The 15,826-nt window shown below is 38.8% G+C and overlaps 1 protein-coding gene across 11 annotated transcripts in view; it reads right to left on the bottom strand.

The window, feature by feature from the left end:
- Nucleotides 1-15,826, bottom strand: part of Kif1b (kinesin family member 1B) — a 135,555-nt gene that overhangs the window by 77,185 nt on the left and 42,544 nt on the right. For 3 of the 11 annotated variants that reach the window (XM_048414937.3, XM_048414948.3, XM_085690272.2), the window contains 10 exons: nt 15,100-15,278; nt 14,406-14,517; nt 11,528-11,605; nt 10,459-10,524; nt 9,533-9,550; nt 7,983-8,058; nt 6,696-6,774; nt 5,914-6,056; nt 4,833-4,874; nt 1,733-1,944 (listed from right to left, as the gene is read on the bottom strand). In XM_048414937.3, the coding sequence (XP_048270894.1) occupies nt 1,733-1,944; nt 4,833-4,874; nt 5,914-6,056; nt 6,696-6,774; nt 7,983-8,058; nt 9,533-9,550; nt 10,459-10,524; nt 11,528-11,605; nt 14,406-14,517; nt 15,100-15,278 (1,005 nt within the window). The remainder of the gene's footprint in view (nt 1-1,732; nt 1,945-4,832; nt 4,875-5,913; nt 6,057-6,695; nt 6,775-7,982; nt 8,059-9,532; nt 9,551-10,458; nt 10,525-11,527; nt 11,606-14,405; nt 14,518-15,099; nt 15,279-15,826) is intronic. The other 8 variants (XM_085690275.2, XM_085690271.2, XM_085690274.2 and 5 more) reach the window with 5 other exon arrangements.

The raw sequence follows: 15,826 nt of genomic DNA, 5'->3' as shown, positions 1-15,826 counted from the left end.
AATCAAGGCACAAAAGCACTGGCTTTATTTCTGGAGTTACCTTCTTTTTGAAGTAAGTAAAATGCCAAGGGAAAGGATGGGACAATAAGAAAGAGAACTCTGAAGCCCACTTCATATAAAATCCATTACAGCTTCACCAAAAACTACAATGGAAGGATCTGACGCTGATTCACTTTCAGTAGTGAAGATGCTCAACAAGTTAGTTTGCCTTTTCAAGACAGCATTTCTCTACACAGCTCTCGTTGACTCTTGAACTCACAGAGGTCTACCTGCCCCTGCCTCCTGTGTGCTGGGATTAAAGGCAAGCACCACCGCTGCCCACTCTTTCTTTTTTCACCTTTACCTATTAGAGTACCACTGTTCTAACTACCTTAGAACAGTGAAGAGGATCCCTGACTGGTAGCAGGACTGTAACCCCCATATTCTAAGTGAGTTTTCTCCTGCCCTGGTACTCTGGAACACAAAGGCCAGAAGGAGGAGTGAAACAATATCCCTGGAGGTAGTGAGCCAAACAGAGAAAACAAGATGCTCCTGATAAGGTCTAATGGCTGGCAAGAAGGCTGGCAATTGTTCTCAGCCTGTCTGCTCCCATTGTAGTCACTGAAGGGAAGAGGACAGGCACTGCCTCTGACTTTCAAATTCACAACACAAGACAGAAGTGGGTAGAGCCAGCAACAGCCTAAAAGAATAGTCCATCCACAGAGGTGGAGCCAGGGATAACGTTACAGTTGGTCAGATACTTGTCTGACTGTCTGTGAGAGAACTACCAGGGAAGTTGAGTCAAGAGAGAAAACCCATCATGAATGTGAGAGCACTAGCCTACAAACTGGGATTCCAGACTGAATAAAGAGGAGGAGAAGAAAGGCAGCTGAGTACTGGCATTATCCTTTCTCTGCTTCCTCATCAACAACGATGTGAACAAGCAGCCTCACACTGTACAGACATGGCTTCCATGTAGACTGACCTTAAACCATGAGATAAAAGAAGCTGCTTCTTCTCAGGTATTTGTAGCCAACACAGTGGGCAATCGGCAAATGTACAGCACCACGGCCCAGGGACCCCAGGGCCCCAAACAGGAGGAAGCCTGCTTCTCTCATAACTAAAGGCTTTGTGAGGACTTCTAAAAGTTATAGCTTCATGCAACCTAATAAACCTGATATCACTGCTCAAATGTCCAAACTTCCAGTTAATTGCATATTAATTTTACTAACAGAGGAATGGCGCTATAGAGAATTCTATCTTCAATGAAACAAAATTTTCCAACTAGTTATTTCACTTAAAATGTAATTATTACCACTTTAAAAAGGGTTTCATATTGTCTAGGCCGACCTTAAACTCACTATGTAGCCAGGATGACCCCGAATGCCTTATTCTCCTTTCTCCATCTACTGAACGCTGGGTCAACAGGCTCATGCCAACATGTCTGGCTTTAAAACTAAATTTCTAACAAGCAACTTCACTATGACTTATAAACTATCCCCAAATTACTGTAAGTCTCTACTCAATGGCTATTTTGCATGGCTAAATTATGATCTTTCCATCTCTGGCCAAGTCAAACTAAAACATTCTGATAAAAAGAAATTAACTTCAGAAACAAATTCATTTTCAAGGTACCTCTAACTGTTAGTGTCTCCATGTGCTAAGACAAAACTTTCGAGATATTCATCCATTCAGTCCTAGTTTTGCCTTCTGGAATGGCATAAAGTGTTGTGTGCTCAAGCTTCAGACTCACCTTTAGACGCTCAATGGCTTCCTCCCCTCCAGGTGTGGACATGATCCGCTCTTGAATACTGGTCACAGATGTTAAGCCCACCTGACTACTAAGTGAGCATGAAGATGGAGATGAAGTAAGGGACCCCATGGATGCTGTGGAAAAATTGCCAGGGCGTTGATTCTCAGAGGCTAGCAAGTACCTATGCTTATTGTTCTGAAAATCTTTCAGATCTGGGAGACAGAAAGAAGGGAAGGTAGAAAAAGAGAAGGCGAGAAGCAGAGGAGGAAAAAAGACAGGAAGGAACACCAGTGTGAGAAAGGAGAGCATCAAAACGCAAGACTAACACACGCTGACACACAAAGACAGGCTCTAAACCGTACAAATGGCAGTTCTAAAACATGTTGCCCTGTGATATTCGATCCTAAGCAGTCAGCCACTTCTGGATTTAGAAGTGAGAGGTACGGGAGCTGGAACCAGAACTTCAGCGATGTCCAGGCAAACTGCGGCCCTCCAGTTCCTCCTGCCGTCCTCCGTCCTCAATACAGCCTGACTGCAGCTTTAAACTCCAGGAGTTTTAAACAGAAGGGATAGCAATTAGTGCTGCACATCGGCCAAGCTCAGCGTTGGATGCAGATGTTAGTTACGGTTCTGAGCATCTAGTAGTCTGAGCATAACAGCATTTTAATATGCCAAAAATACATTCTAAATGAAAAGAAGTAATTGTAGAAATGAGAAGAATTTTGAGGAAGTATGATAATAACTTTGTATTGAATGGTTATTTCAACAGGAAAAAATAATTAGTGAATTAACAAGTTTTAGTGTATTTTTCATTTGAGTCAAAGCAGACAAAAATGAAAAACTATTTGATGATTTAAGTGAAGCCCTTCTGTGCCTAACAGCACAATAACTGGGCACTGCTAAGTCTCCTTTCTAGTATGACAGCCCGGTTTTCAGGACATGTTTTCCTGACCAAGGTCTAGCACACAACTGGAAATTAGGATCTTCAACTCAGGCTGGTAAAGTCTACCAATAACAACGCTCACTACTTCGCTTTTTTTGTAATTGCATTCATTAATCATCCTTCTCAAATGACAGCAAAGAAACCACTGCTACTGGTACAATCTTTTTGGTTTTCTTTGTTTGTCTGAAGACAGGGTCTCATGCACCTCAGTCTAACTTCATTCTGGTTATAAGGCCAAGAATAACCTTGAACTCCTGACTCTCTGGCTTCTCACTCCTGAGTGCTGATTTTGCAGGGAATACAGGTGGGTGCTACGACATACATTTGCATTTCTCTGTTAAAATTTTTCTTTATTACATTTATTTATTTTGTGTGTGTCCCTGAGTGGTCAGAGGACAACTTGTGAGAGTCAGGTCTCTCCTTCCACCATGTAGGACCTAAATCTGGCCCTCAGGCTTGGTAGCAAGCTCCTTCACACACCCGGACCATTTTGCTGGCTCTCGTTTTTAAATATAAGAAAAATCTACATTACTTGAGTTTATATCAAAACTACATTTCCTTAAAGGATATAAGGCAATAGAGGTAGTTGGGAAAACAGTCACTCTCTGGGTTTACTAATGGTTCCTACTTAATGAAAACCAGTTCTTGAATCCCCTTAAAGCCTGTGGTAGTTGCTTCAAGACAGTTTGAAAACTACCATCTGCAAATATAGAACACGGGGAAACAAGCAAAGAGGCATGTTTGCAAAGGTGAACAGGATTCAGAGCAAAAATCATCTGTCAGCTGATGGCAGCAAGGTGGGAAACGGGGGTAGATGGAGATTAGAAGGTCCCGTGGACACATGCAAGCCCTAAACCAAAGGGAAACTGCAGAGTAGCCAGGGCTGCTCTCCTTTGTGGATATAAGATTAAAGCTTAGTCATGCATGGCTTTCAGGAAATGCCACAGCTGCTCAGAGAAGCGATAGGCAACAGGCCCGCAGCAGCAGCAGCTGGAACACAAAAGCAAGGACAAGAAGGCATCCTCTCCACACCAATATCCTTCAGCGTTGGAGATCTCAGACAGAGCTGTTCCAGGCCAAGAGCCACAAGTGGGTTTGGGCATGCCAGTCCTTTGGGCTCGAGTCAGTACAGTAACTGGTACTACATTTGGGTTCTCCTATGTATTCTCTTGTCTGAAATGGCTTCCTACAGATAAAAAGATCAACATAATCCAAAAATCCCCAAACTGAGATTTGACATATCTTGATAAATTATACTGAATGCATAAGCAACTATTTCCTTGTCAACTTAACATTTATATAGAAAAAAATGGCTTGTGATCTTCTGCAATATATATTTCCATTTAAGTCATATACTTTGGAGATCTATTTTAAAATTTTAACTGTAATTTAAGAAAAGAGGAAAAATGTCTATCTAATGATCAAGTAAGATAAGGCCCAAGATACATAGAAAACCAATGGAGTCTAAGCACAGGTGAGTGCTAACCCAGCACGCACAGGGCTCTTTAATTACAGTTTGGCTAACTGGAAATGATTTTTGTAATTATACAGACTCACATTTACAATGCTAATTAAAAAGGAATTTTCCTATTAAATAATTGGTTCATAGAAGGAAACAAATCAAGAGGGAAAAGGGGGTGTTGATAGTAGTGATTAAAACAAGAGCTCTGAGTTAAACTGCCTAACCTAAACACGAGAAACCGTGGCAGCTCAGAGAAGGAACCACTCCTGGCTAGAGTATAATGGGGATAAAGTAACGTTATCAATAACAGAGTTAATAGTGATAATATGTTTATGGTGCCTAGAACGGGGCCAGGAATATTACAGACATTCAATAAAAGTGAGCTGCTACCATCATTAGCCTTGCCAACTGTAATTTTGAGTGTGATTTAACTATATGGGTAGAAACACTGAAGACCAAGTGGAAGACTTAAGTTTTTACACCTCTCAACTTCAGTCGAGGCATACACTAAAATTCACTAAGTTATTTTGCTGAATGGAGAAGGGTATAAACAAGAGAATTTGACTTCACATTGCACTCTGTCTGGGATTTCCCTGTTAGGGCTGCTGGCATGCAAAGCTCGTTGTAAGGCTGACGCAGCAAAGGCCGATTAGCAAGTCAGCATACGGGACACAGCCAATACACAATATACACACATTTGCCTCCACTTCCAGAGTAATCATCGATCAATGGGTCAACTAAAGATAAGCAAGAGGGAAAACACAAGAAGGGTCAAAGTTCAGACTCAGTAGTGACATAGAGTGAGATTTGGCATTTGGGAACCTAAGAAAATGAAAATTCAGTAATCTATATTATAATTTTCACAAATTATATTACTTAAAATTCAGATTTTAATCAATAAGAGATAAATTGGAGATAAATTAAAATCTATTAGTATTTCAAAATATATAATATTTTTACATTAAAAATAAAAATATGTTTTACTAAATAAACCCATATTCTGTCTGAAAAGTCTATTTTATGGCAAGAACTTTTTTTTTAAAGTGCTGAGGCTAAAACCAGAGCCTTGCACATGCTAAGCAATAATGATCAATAATGAGCTACATTACCAATCATAACTAAGAAAAAAATGGATTCCATACTATACACAGAGATGGCTGAAGTCTTAAAAGCATGCACTAAATAAGAACATTGTACAGCAGTACTTTCTGAAAGTCTAGCTCTTGAACTTAGCAAGAACTAGCCTTTTCTATTCACTTTTCCACAGAGAACAGGGTTTTTCAAAGGTAACTCTCATCTGAAAGTAGACAGAACTGATGAATTCTTACACAAGAATTATTACTGCTGCACCAATCTAGGGAAACAAGAGCTTCCAAGTAATACTTTTATGAAATGGTGAATTTTTCAGAATGAACTTAACATTACATGGCTTTGGGAGACATTTTGCATAAAGAAATTCTAAGATTATCTCATTTCACTGGCTTTTTTTTTTTAAGACAAAAAACTTGTAAAACCATTTTTACTACCATTTAGTTTCATCGAGTCTTTAAAAATCTAAGCTTATTTTATTTACTTACTTATTTTTTTATTTGAGGCAGGGTCTCACTGTGTAGCTCTAGCTGGCCTGCAGCTCACCAGGTAGTCCAGGCTAGCCTTGAACTCACAGAGACCAGCCTGCCTCTGCCTCCTGAGTGCCCACCACACCCAGCCCTAAGTTTTTTTAAGTCTACAAATCTGGAGAGGAAAGTAAGACTCTGTGACTCCTTCTTCACTTACTATCAATGATATCTCCCAGCCCCTGAGCGCGAAGCAGGTCCTTTAGTCGGGTCACTTCCTCCTTCAGCTCCCGCACCAGCTTGGCATTAGGGTCCTCATTGATAACAGCATTGCATTTAATTTGTTTTGCACGATCTGCATATCTAGATACAGAAAGAAATGCATCTTTGACATTTCTCAGAGGCTCTACTTCTCATAAATAACATACCATTTGCCTCTAAAGCAAATACTTGAAGAGCCCTGATAAATAACGTTATTTGTATGAGACTTTACAGAGGTGACACAGGCTCAGAAGAACTTAAGTGATTTGGCTAAGATCACAACAAAAATAAATACCAGAGAGAAGGCTCAAACCTAGTCTGCATTAAAAATATCTTTAATGGGAGAAGGGAAGATAGTTTCAGATTAAAATCTCCTATATATAAAAATTTAATGAATATTCCATTGGTAATTTATCAGAGCTACATGTGCTGATAATTGTATTACTTTTTACAACGTAAACATAGCTATAAAAAGGAACACGTCTATTAACATAAATGAATACTATAAGAAAATTTTATTATCTAAAAGTTATCCAATATCTCACTCAAGTAATTTGAACTTATTTCCTGTAAAAATAGCTCTTACTTATTCCAATGAATCTGGAAGTCACAGAAGTGAACTCCATCATAACAAAAATAATGCCTTCCTTATTATGAGAAAGAAAGATCATGATAGCCTTCAACATATAAGAAAGTCTATGGCATACAAATCTGCTCAGCTACTGAGATCAAAGAATGTACCTCAGAGTGCTCAAAGTTTCATCGTAGTTGATATCTGCTGGGCTCAGAGCAGCAACCATTGCAGTTCGAGAGTTGCCACCTAAGGAAATGAAGTATGAGTATCTCAAATTATACTCATTTTTAAAAGGAGAATTTTATTTACTATGTTAAATTTGAGAGCAGACCCTGAAATGTAATCAAAAGCCAACAAGTTTTTTCCTTTTTTCATTTGTTTGTTTTGACAAGGTCTCCTGTAGCCTTGTTGGTCTGAGCTGGCAATCTTCCTGCCTTCATTTCCTAAGTGCTGGGATTGTGACTATGTGCCACCACGCCTGGAACACAAAAATATTCTTTAATGTTCCCTTGCTATGTACTGCTTTCCTAACATTCTGCTCTCTGAATCTCCTGTTCAGCTCCCCCTCTCTCCCGTGCAACCACTCTAACCAGGTATGGTAGCACATGCCTGTAGTTCCTGTAAAGGAGGCAGTCCCGCACAAGAGAGGCAGCCTGGGTCACATATGACCCTATCTTAAACAACCACTCTAATCAAGATCTCAACCACTCCAGCAAAACTGTGCTCTGTGATGGGAAAACTGACTGGTTGCTTTTTCTAAATGAGGAGGAACAAGGATAAAGAGAAAGGCTGACGGATCAAAAAGCATTAGCAGTAAGGAGGAGTAAGTCTATGTGGTGAGATGGGTGGTGTTGGTGCACGCCTTTAATCCCAGCACTCAGGAGGCAGAGACAGGCGGATCTCTGTGAGTTCAAGGCCAGCCTGGTCTTCAGAGTGAGTTCCAGGACAGGCTCTATTAACAAAAAGACTATGGTGTACTTGGCTATGTAAAATGTGAAGGACTATGAGCTTCTAAGTACTCTGAGGAAGGGGCCAGAGAGATGGCTCGGTGGTGAAGAGTGCTAACCGCTTTTGCAGCAGTGTTTGGTCCCAGGGGATCCAATGCTGCCTTATAAGCTCTGCAGGCAACAGGCACACACATGGAGGCAAACAGTCGGCACATAAGATAAGCCTTAGCAGGAGTAGGGAGCCCCGAAGAAGGAACAACATTTGAAGTGGCTGTATGGAGTACACAAGACAGGAACTGCTCCTCAGTTAGTGCCACAAAGTAAGTGAATCCAACCAGGGGAAACCAAAAGCAAAACCAGAGAAAAACAAAAAGCACTCAAGGTTACTACGAATCATCTAGAGAAGATTCTCCTCCAAAGCCGACATGGAATAATGAGCCATAAAAGACATCATTAGACAGGACTAATGACAACTACAAAGTTAACGGGAACTCGTGGTCAACATACCTAGATTTTCTCTAAGGAGCCAAGTAAGAACAGAATCCCTGTAAGGAATAAAATCAGTTTTCTTCTTCTTTTTACTCTATCAAAGAGAAGAGACTAATTTTAGCAATGTTATGGGGAAAAATTCACATGAAATGCAAACCAGTCTAAACTTCTGAAAAAAATCAAACTGCAATAGAATTCCATCATGATTGAAACATTTCACTCACAGCCCGATTCTTCAAAAAGCACATGCAAAATTTTCTTATTTTGAAATCTTTACAATACAAAAAGTCAAGAAAATAGTATTACAATACACATGGTAGACTTACCACATAGCTTTAACCATTATTATCTTGCCATTACCCAAAACACTTGAGTAAATTGCAGGCACAAGGTATAAATGCTTCAGCAGATATGCAGTTTATAAGAAACAAATTTAGTAAATTTAACAATAATACTATTCACTAATGTCCTATCCACTTCTTTAGACCTGCTAATATTTTAAAACAAACTCAGTATTTCAGTCATAAATACTTCAAGCATATATCTTTGGCAAGGAGTTAGAAAACAACATAACCAGTAATATGGCTCAGGACTAGATATAGTAGATAACACCAAATTTGGTTCCCGAAATGAGAAAGCCAACTTGCAGAAACTGTCCTCAGACATGTACCATAACACATGCCTCCCCACAACAATAATAAAGAAAACTTTTGAAAACAAGACCCAAAAGGTGTCAAAAACAAATTAAACATTTGAATACTAAACTTTTTAATGCAAATACTGCCTCTACCCTGACCACATTTCATATAATTCTTAACTATTAGGTACTCTGAATATTAAAAGAATATTCAGAAGAATAACAAAGAAAAGAAATATAAGGAAGAGAAAAATATACCATTATCTCATACATCTTAACTATTAGGTGCTCCAAATATTTTTTGTTCATAATAATAACAAAAAAATTAGAATATTTATAAAGAAATATATGGAAGAGAAAAATCTATGCTATTGGGTAAAGAAAGATATGGAGAGTTTTCTCTAGCTTCAGTTAAGAGTTTAAATTGATTCTATAGCCTTTACTTCAAAAATCTTTCAAATTACTCATAAGCTTCTATTGTGGGAAATAAGTTTAAAAAAGATAGAGATGTATTAATAATATATAATCTTGTTTTATGTTTCTTGTTTGCAATAATCTCAACAAATTAGCTATGCTTTAGATAAGGACTACAAGGAAATATAAGCTTCTCTCTTCCGAGTGGCTTACAGAACTATTAAGAGACACTCTTACAGAACGTTGGAGCAAACATCATGACACAACACAAAAGCTTCCTCAAATTTCTCTCTTCTTCCTTTATTCTATTCCTTCTCCAAAGTACTTCATGTTCCTTAATTATTTCTAGTGTGAAGTCTCATGATTCACAGCATCCTAAACAATCATTCAAAATTCTAGAGCCAGAAAAACAGCCACAAACCCTTTGTGAAGGTTCTGTTCTAACTGATGCCCTTTTTTACCCTCTAAAAATGTGAAAACCATTTGACTAGTTCAGTGTAACTAATCCCCGCCATACCTTGCTGGTGCAGTTATCCTACAAATGAAAGCATTTCAAGGAGAGAAAAAGAACACAGGATAAGCCTCTAGAATAAATGGAAATCAGAGTACTTTCTAGAGACAAGAAAAGATTTAATTCTAAGTGATTTGAATCACCCATTAATCTAAATTAGAGCATACAAAAACTACCTTAGATTTTAAACCTAAATAATGAAGACTATGCAAAGTTTGTTTTAGCTTTAGTGTGCCTGTGTTGCTGAAACAAAGACTTTAATCCACATATGCACTGCAAAGACAATTATGGTCTGTTAAAATTATAATGGAATTGAAAAGTTACAATGTTGTTGCTCTCTTCAGGTGGTATCACAATGCATTGTTTATAGAAATGTTGGTGGAAACAAACCTACTATACTGCCAGTCATATAGAACATACAAGTGCACATAATTCTGTTCAGCACAGGGCACTTGCTGATGGAGACTCGCCTACATATCACCATACTGTTTCTCCATTGCTTTAGTGTATTCTTTTCACTTACTCAATGACAAAATCATCTAATGGTGCATTTCTAAGAATACATTCATCTCATTAAATGATACATGACTATATTTTAAAATATATATTATTGGCTTCTAAATTAACATCATTCTCCAAAGTCACACTGCTCAAAATTCTCCAAAAATATACTTGATTATAAGGTGTGAAGTAAGGCTCAAAAAAATTAGTCAAATTTTGAGTCTTTGCTCTACGTTTACACAGGTACAGCCGTTTTCAGTCCACTTCCAGTACAAGGCTGTATTATACCCTAGCCCTACTTGAAAATTAAAAAAAATAATAATAAAAATAAATAAAATAAAATAAAAAGGCCGAAAACATAAAGACACGTAAGTATCAGCAGTTTACTTGCTGAGCAGACAGCTCCTCTGAGAGTGGAACAGAAAACTTACCACCTCCGCCAAGGCCGAAATGACTTTGCCCAAAGTTGTAAGAGACTTATTAATATTTGCACCTTCCTAAAATAAACACAAACATGAAAGAATCACAGCAAAGAATTTCTCCTGCGCACACCACTCATACTGCTCCAAGTTGAGCACATCTGCCTTTGCCTGCTCCCCACCCCCACCCCAGCCCCTGTGGGTGCTGGGATCTGAGCGCAGGTCCTGGAGTAGCAGCAAGCTCTTTACCCAGAGTCACCTCCTAAGCCCCACATATCTGTTTCCGTAAGACACAAGTTCTAAAGATCCCCATATGTAGCCTTTGGTCTTTCCTCTGCTCACTTGGTAACAAGCTGAGAGCACACACCCACCTCCCTATCCTTTCTGCATGTGCTGTGAAACCTCACAGAAGCAAGCCTTCCTCCCACAGCTACCAACATGGAAGTCCTGTCCTTGTGAAACAACAGCTCTGTCTGAGCTCACACATGTTCTTACACCAGTATCTTGTACATCCGATTCCCATTTTACTGTCTCTTCCATCTACCCAAATTTTGCCCATTTCTCAAAATATAATACAACTCTCACTCTTAATCAAAAACTCTTCTCTATTTTGTTATCTAACTTACCATTTCATTGAAATTATAGATCAATAATTGAGAGTTTTTTTCATTAAAAAATAGATTTAAACATTGGGTTTTGTAGGTCACATCATCTCTGATGCAATTCTGCCAGTGCAGCATAAAAAAGGTCACAGAAGACGGGGGTAAAGCAGACTGGTAGTGTGCTTGGCTAGGACACACATAGCACTACATAAAAGAGACATGGTGGCACACACCTCTAGTCTTAACACTCAGGATACAGAGAGATCAAGCCCATCCTAGCTACATATTAAGTTCTAGGCCAGCCTGTATCAAAATAATAAATAATACCACAAACAATATATAAATTAAAAGTTACAGCTATCTCTCAACAGAAACTAACTGTAAAACCAGGCAGAAACTAGATCTGGCCCACAGCTACAGATCTGTAGGCCCTTGTTACAAAACATTGACTGACTAGATCATTTTGCTAAAATAAATACCTTTAATCGAGTTCCTTTGGCACCAGTTGAATCAGCTCGTTCGCTTCCTGCGAGATCCACCAAGCTGATTTTACTGACCTAAGTAAAGAACAATAACATGGAAATTAAAAAATAAGCAAGATAGTTAGGTGTGTAGTTTATGGTTGTGATCCCAATACTCAGGAGCCAGAGCAAAGGCAGGAGGATCATCCATATGAGCGCAAAGGCAGTCTGCTCTATACAGTGATAATAAATTCAAGACTTAACAACAAAGACAGGAGTCCATGCACCCAGGAAGCAGACAGAGATAGATTTCTGTGAATTCCAAGCCAGACTGGTCTCCACAGCAAGTTCCAGGCCAGGCAGAGATACATACTGAGGTCATGCCTCAACATTCATTGACCTCTATATGCATGCACATGTACATACATGTGCACACACACACACATGAAACCTATTAAATTGCCATATGAAACATGAAGAATCGAACAACTGGAGTGCGCGCTCTCTCTCTCTCTCTCTCTCATCTTCTCTCTCTTTCTCTCTTTCTGAGACAAGGTTTCTCTGTAGCTTTTTGGATCCTGTCCTGGAAATCGCTTTTTAGACCAGGCTGGCCTCAAATTTACAGAGATTCACTTGCCCCTGCCTTCCAGTGCTGGGATTAAAAGTGTGCAACACCACCACCCGGCCACAACTGGAGTTCTTATACACTTCTAGTGGCAATAATTATTTTGAAAATTGTTTAGCTGTTTCTTAAGAAGCTAAGTAGGACTTTAATCCCAACCCTTAGGAGGCAGAGGTAGGCGGATCTCTGTAAGTTCAAGACTAGTCTGGTCTACATGGTGAGTTTCAGGACAGTCAGGATAATAAAGAGACCCTTCCTCAAAAAATGAAACAAAACAAACCCATACCAGAAACTAAACACATATCTTCTGACACAAGACTTAATTCTACTCTTAAGTATTCACCAATATAAATAAAAACAAAATAAGATTCAAATTGCCAGTTGTGCATGGTGTGTACAACCTGCTGTGCGTGCTGTGTACAACCTGCAATCCCAACACTTGGGAGGCTCATGAAGCTGAGAGAGCTCTAGGTCAAACTAAAGAACCAAATAATGATCAGAAAAACAAGAAACAACAAATCTCCATACACACATGTGTATAAATGTTCCCAGGGCCAGGTGAATGAAATAATGAAATATCTGTCAGCAAGGAAAAGGAACCAACTATCAACATAATAACACAAATAAACCTCAAAATTATCATAAGCTAAAGAAAGTTGGCAAAAATGTAGTACATACTGCATCACTAAATATAAACTAATCTATAGTGACAAAAAGCATATTAAGAACTGCCTGGGGCTAGAGAGATGGCTCAGCGGTTAAGAGCATTGCCTGCTCTTCCAAAGGTTATGAGTTCAATTCCCAGCAACCACATGGTGGCTCACAACCATCTGTAATGAGGTCTGGATCCCTCTTCTGGCCTTCAGGCATACACAGAGACAGAATATTATACACATAAAAATAAATAAATATTTTAAAAAATCAAAAAAAAGACCTGCCTGGATGATGCTTTATAATACCTTTATAAGACCTCAATATGACACCTTAATAATACCTCAATAAAATTGTTCAAAATTTATTAGTTTGAACAAAAGTATCCAGAAGAGATGACTTAAAAGCTGCTGGGCTGAGGTACAGCTAACGGCAGAACCTTTGTCTGAAACACAAAAGACCCTGAGTCTAATTAGCAGAAACAAACAAACAAAAAGAGTCACTAAACAAAAAATGATCCTAGCTCTTAGTGACAACACTAGCAGAAAGCATTCCCTTTACAGGGCAAAGGGCAGAGTATCCTGTCTAAGGATCAGTAGAATAAATTTAGATTCAGATGTGCCACACCAGGGACACAACACAGGGGGAGCACTTACCTAATACGAGTGTGTTCAATTCCTAGCACCTCACTCATCCCATCCCAAATCAAAAAAAAAAAAAAAAAAAAAAAAACCACTGAATGCCACTTAAGAGGTTAAGTCATATCATAAATATATTTGTATTAATTACAACAACAAATTAACAAATACTGAGTGGTTACTTGGAGCCAAGCATTATTATATGAACTTAACCCTTTAAACAACTCTCTGAAGTTGTTACAGAAGGAGAAAATAGAGGCACAAGGGGGTTAAGGTAGTTTGCTATGTTATATAACTAAAAAGTAGCAAAGCCATCGCTCAAAGCAAGCGATTTTATTCCAAGTTCTACAATATTTATCCACTAAAGAAATGAGAAATTAACAATCAACAGTTGCTGGAGAAAGCTTGCCTAGTATGCTTGTTGGGTTTCCATCCTCAGGACCAGAAAAACAAACAGACAAAGTCAAAGGAAAACAGGGGGCTGGGAATAGCTCAGTAGTAGAGGGTCTGCTTACCATGTAGGCTCTGAGTTCAATTCTCAGTAACAGAAACAAACAAGCAAAGGTGTTTGAACAACATTAGAGTTGTTACAAAGTTATTTCCCAAGAAATTTCCCATGCATGCCTGACCACCTGCAGACATCCCTGCAATAACTTTATCAATGGTTACTGTCGTCCAGTCAAGAAGAAAAAGTATTTTTCCCTGAAAGAACTACTTAACTGTCATGCATGAAATAAGTAAACTATTAGACCCAAAGTTTTAAATTATATTTTAACTGTGTTTTCTAGCTTTCAGTTCCATTAAAGACCCACACTGAAAACTGGTGTGGGGTAAATGCTGAGTGGAGATTTAAAACCACCTCCACAAAGTCAAAGAACAACACTTAATCCCATCCAAAACTAGCAGAGTGCAGTAGTATAAAAGGGATTTCTCAAGCTTTTCTCCACAAAATCTCCTCACAACAAGAGATCAGAAGCTCTCCTACCTTCTCGGTGGACAGGTTAGTCTCGGTATCGTGCTTCTTTTGGGTGAAAACAATGGTAAACACAGCGTGGGAACGGCTACTGGTCTCATTCATGTTGGTAGCTGCCACTGTCCTAAATAAACCCAAAGGTGATCATGTGACAAGAGAATTCTTCCATAAGAACTGAAATGGGTAGCAGGCTCTTTACAACCACACATAACAATCGTGGACAACAGTCTGGAACTTAGCCTAAAGGACTGTCACTGACACAAGTGCTCTAAGTGCAGTCTTATTTGTGAGCCCATCAAGTTATCCCACAACTCCAAAGGCAGCCATCAGAATCACTCTTCAAACTCCAGCTATCCTTTTAGTAATCACTAGAGCGTTTAATTTTTATTCTTCATTTGGTGCTCATTTATTCCAGAATCAATTACTACCACAGCGTCATCTAGATATTATAGCTAACATTTTACCATGACTTAATCAATATCAAGAGTTAACTAAAGTTCTGACCTGCTTCAACAACGCACTATTTTAATGAAGAGACATCTACTTAATGTGTTGAAACCTATACCACTCCAGCATAGCCAAGATTCAAAGGACTCTGCAATTAAAAGCAACTTAATAGTTACAAACGTGGTTTCAATCCTTACACTGGAAAAAGGACCTCAAAATATACCAAAGAACTCAGTCATTAGTCTATTTTCTACCATACCTGGCTTTGTTCCCAGCATCCATGAGGTCAGCAATGTCAGTATAGGAAGTGACCGCCAGCTTGGACAGATCCTCCACATAGGGTCCAAGAAGTGGGTGTTCACGCACACGCAAATTGCCCTTGTTTTTGGGATTCAGCAAATCTCGTACTCTCTCACAGTAGATTTCCATGTAGCTCACCTAGGAACATTTTATTAAAGTAAATTAAAGAATTTGGAAAAGATATGCACACATTAAACACTTTTACAAAGCTAAGTATAGTGTTTCAGACCTGAAATACTGAATACTGAAAACTCAGTATTCAGGAGGCAGAGACAGAAGAATCATGCATTCAAGGTCAGCTTGGACTGAAAAAAGGAGATCCTGTCTCTTTTAAAAAAGAAAACATTTGTAAAAAGCTGTACAATTATAGGTCAGAACACCATAGTCCTGGACCCTGTATTCTACTATCAGTGCTGTGGACATCAGGTTATAGGGGTCAGAAAAAGTCTTTCCTCAAGAAGGAAGAGAGGGCAAACAGGTATACATAGCAGTTATGTGTCTTAGACACAACATATATTTCAGTAGAACTGTATTAGTGCCCATTCCCTTTAAAGCAGGATCTTTTGTAGCTAAACTGGGTCTCAATCTTACAATTCTCCTGCCTCAACATTCCAGGTACTAAGATTACAGGAATGTACCATCTCATCCAGCTTTATTGGAATTTTAAAAATGTGTATTACTGTCAG

This window comes from Myodes glareolus, chromosome 6 (assembly GCF_982192425.1).
Source record: "Myodes glareolus chromosome 6, mMyoGla1.1, whole genome shotgun sequence".
Lineage (NCBI taxonomy): Eukaryota > Metazoa > Chordata > Mammalia > Rodentia > Cricetidae > Myodes > Myodes glareolus.
This window is presented reverse-complemented; position numbering and strand designations above follow the sequence as displayed.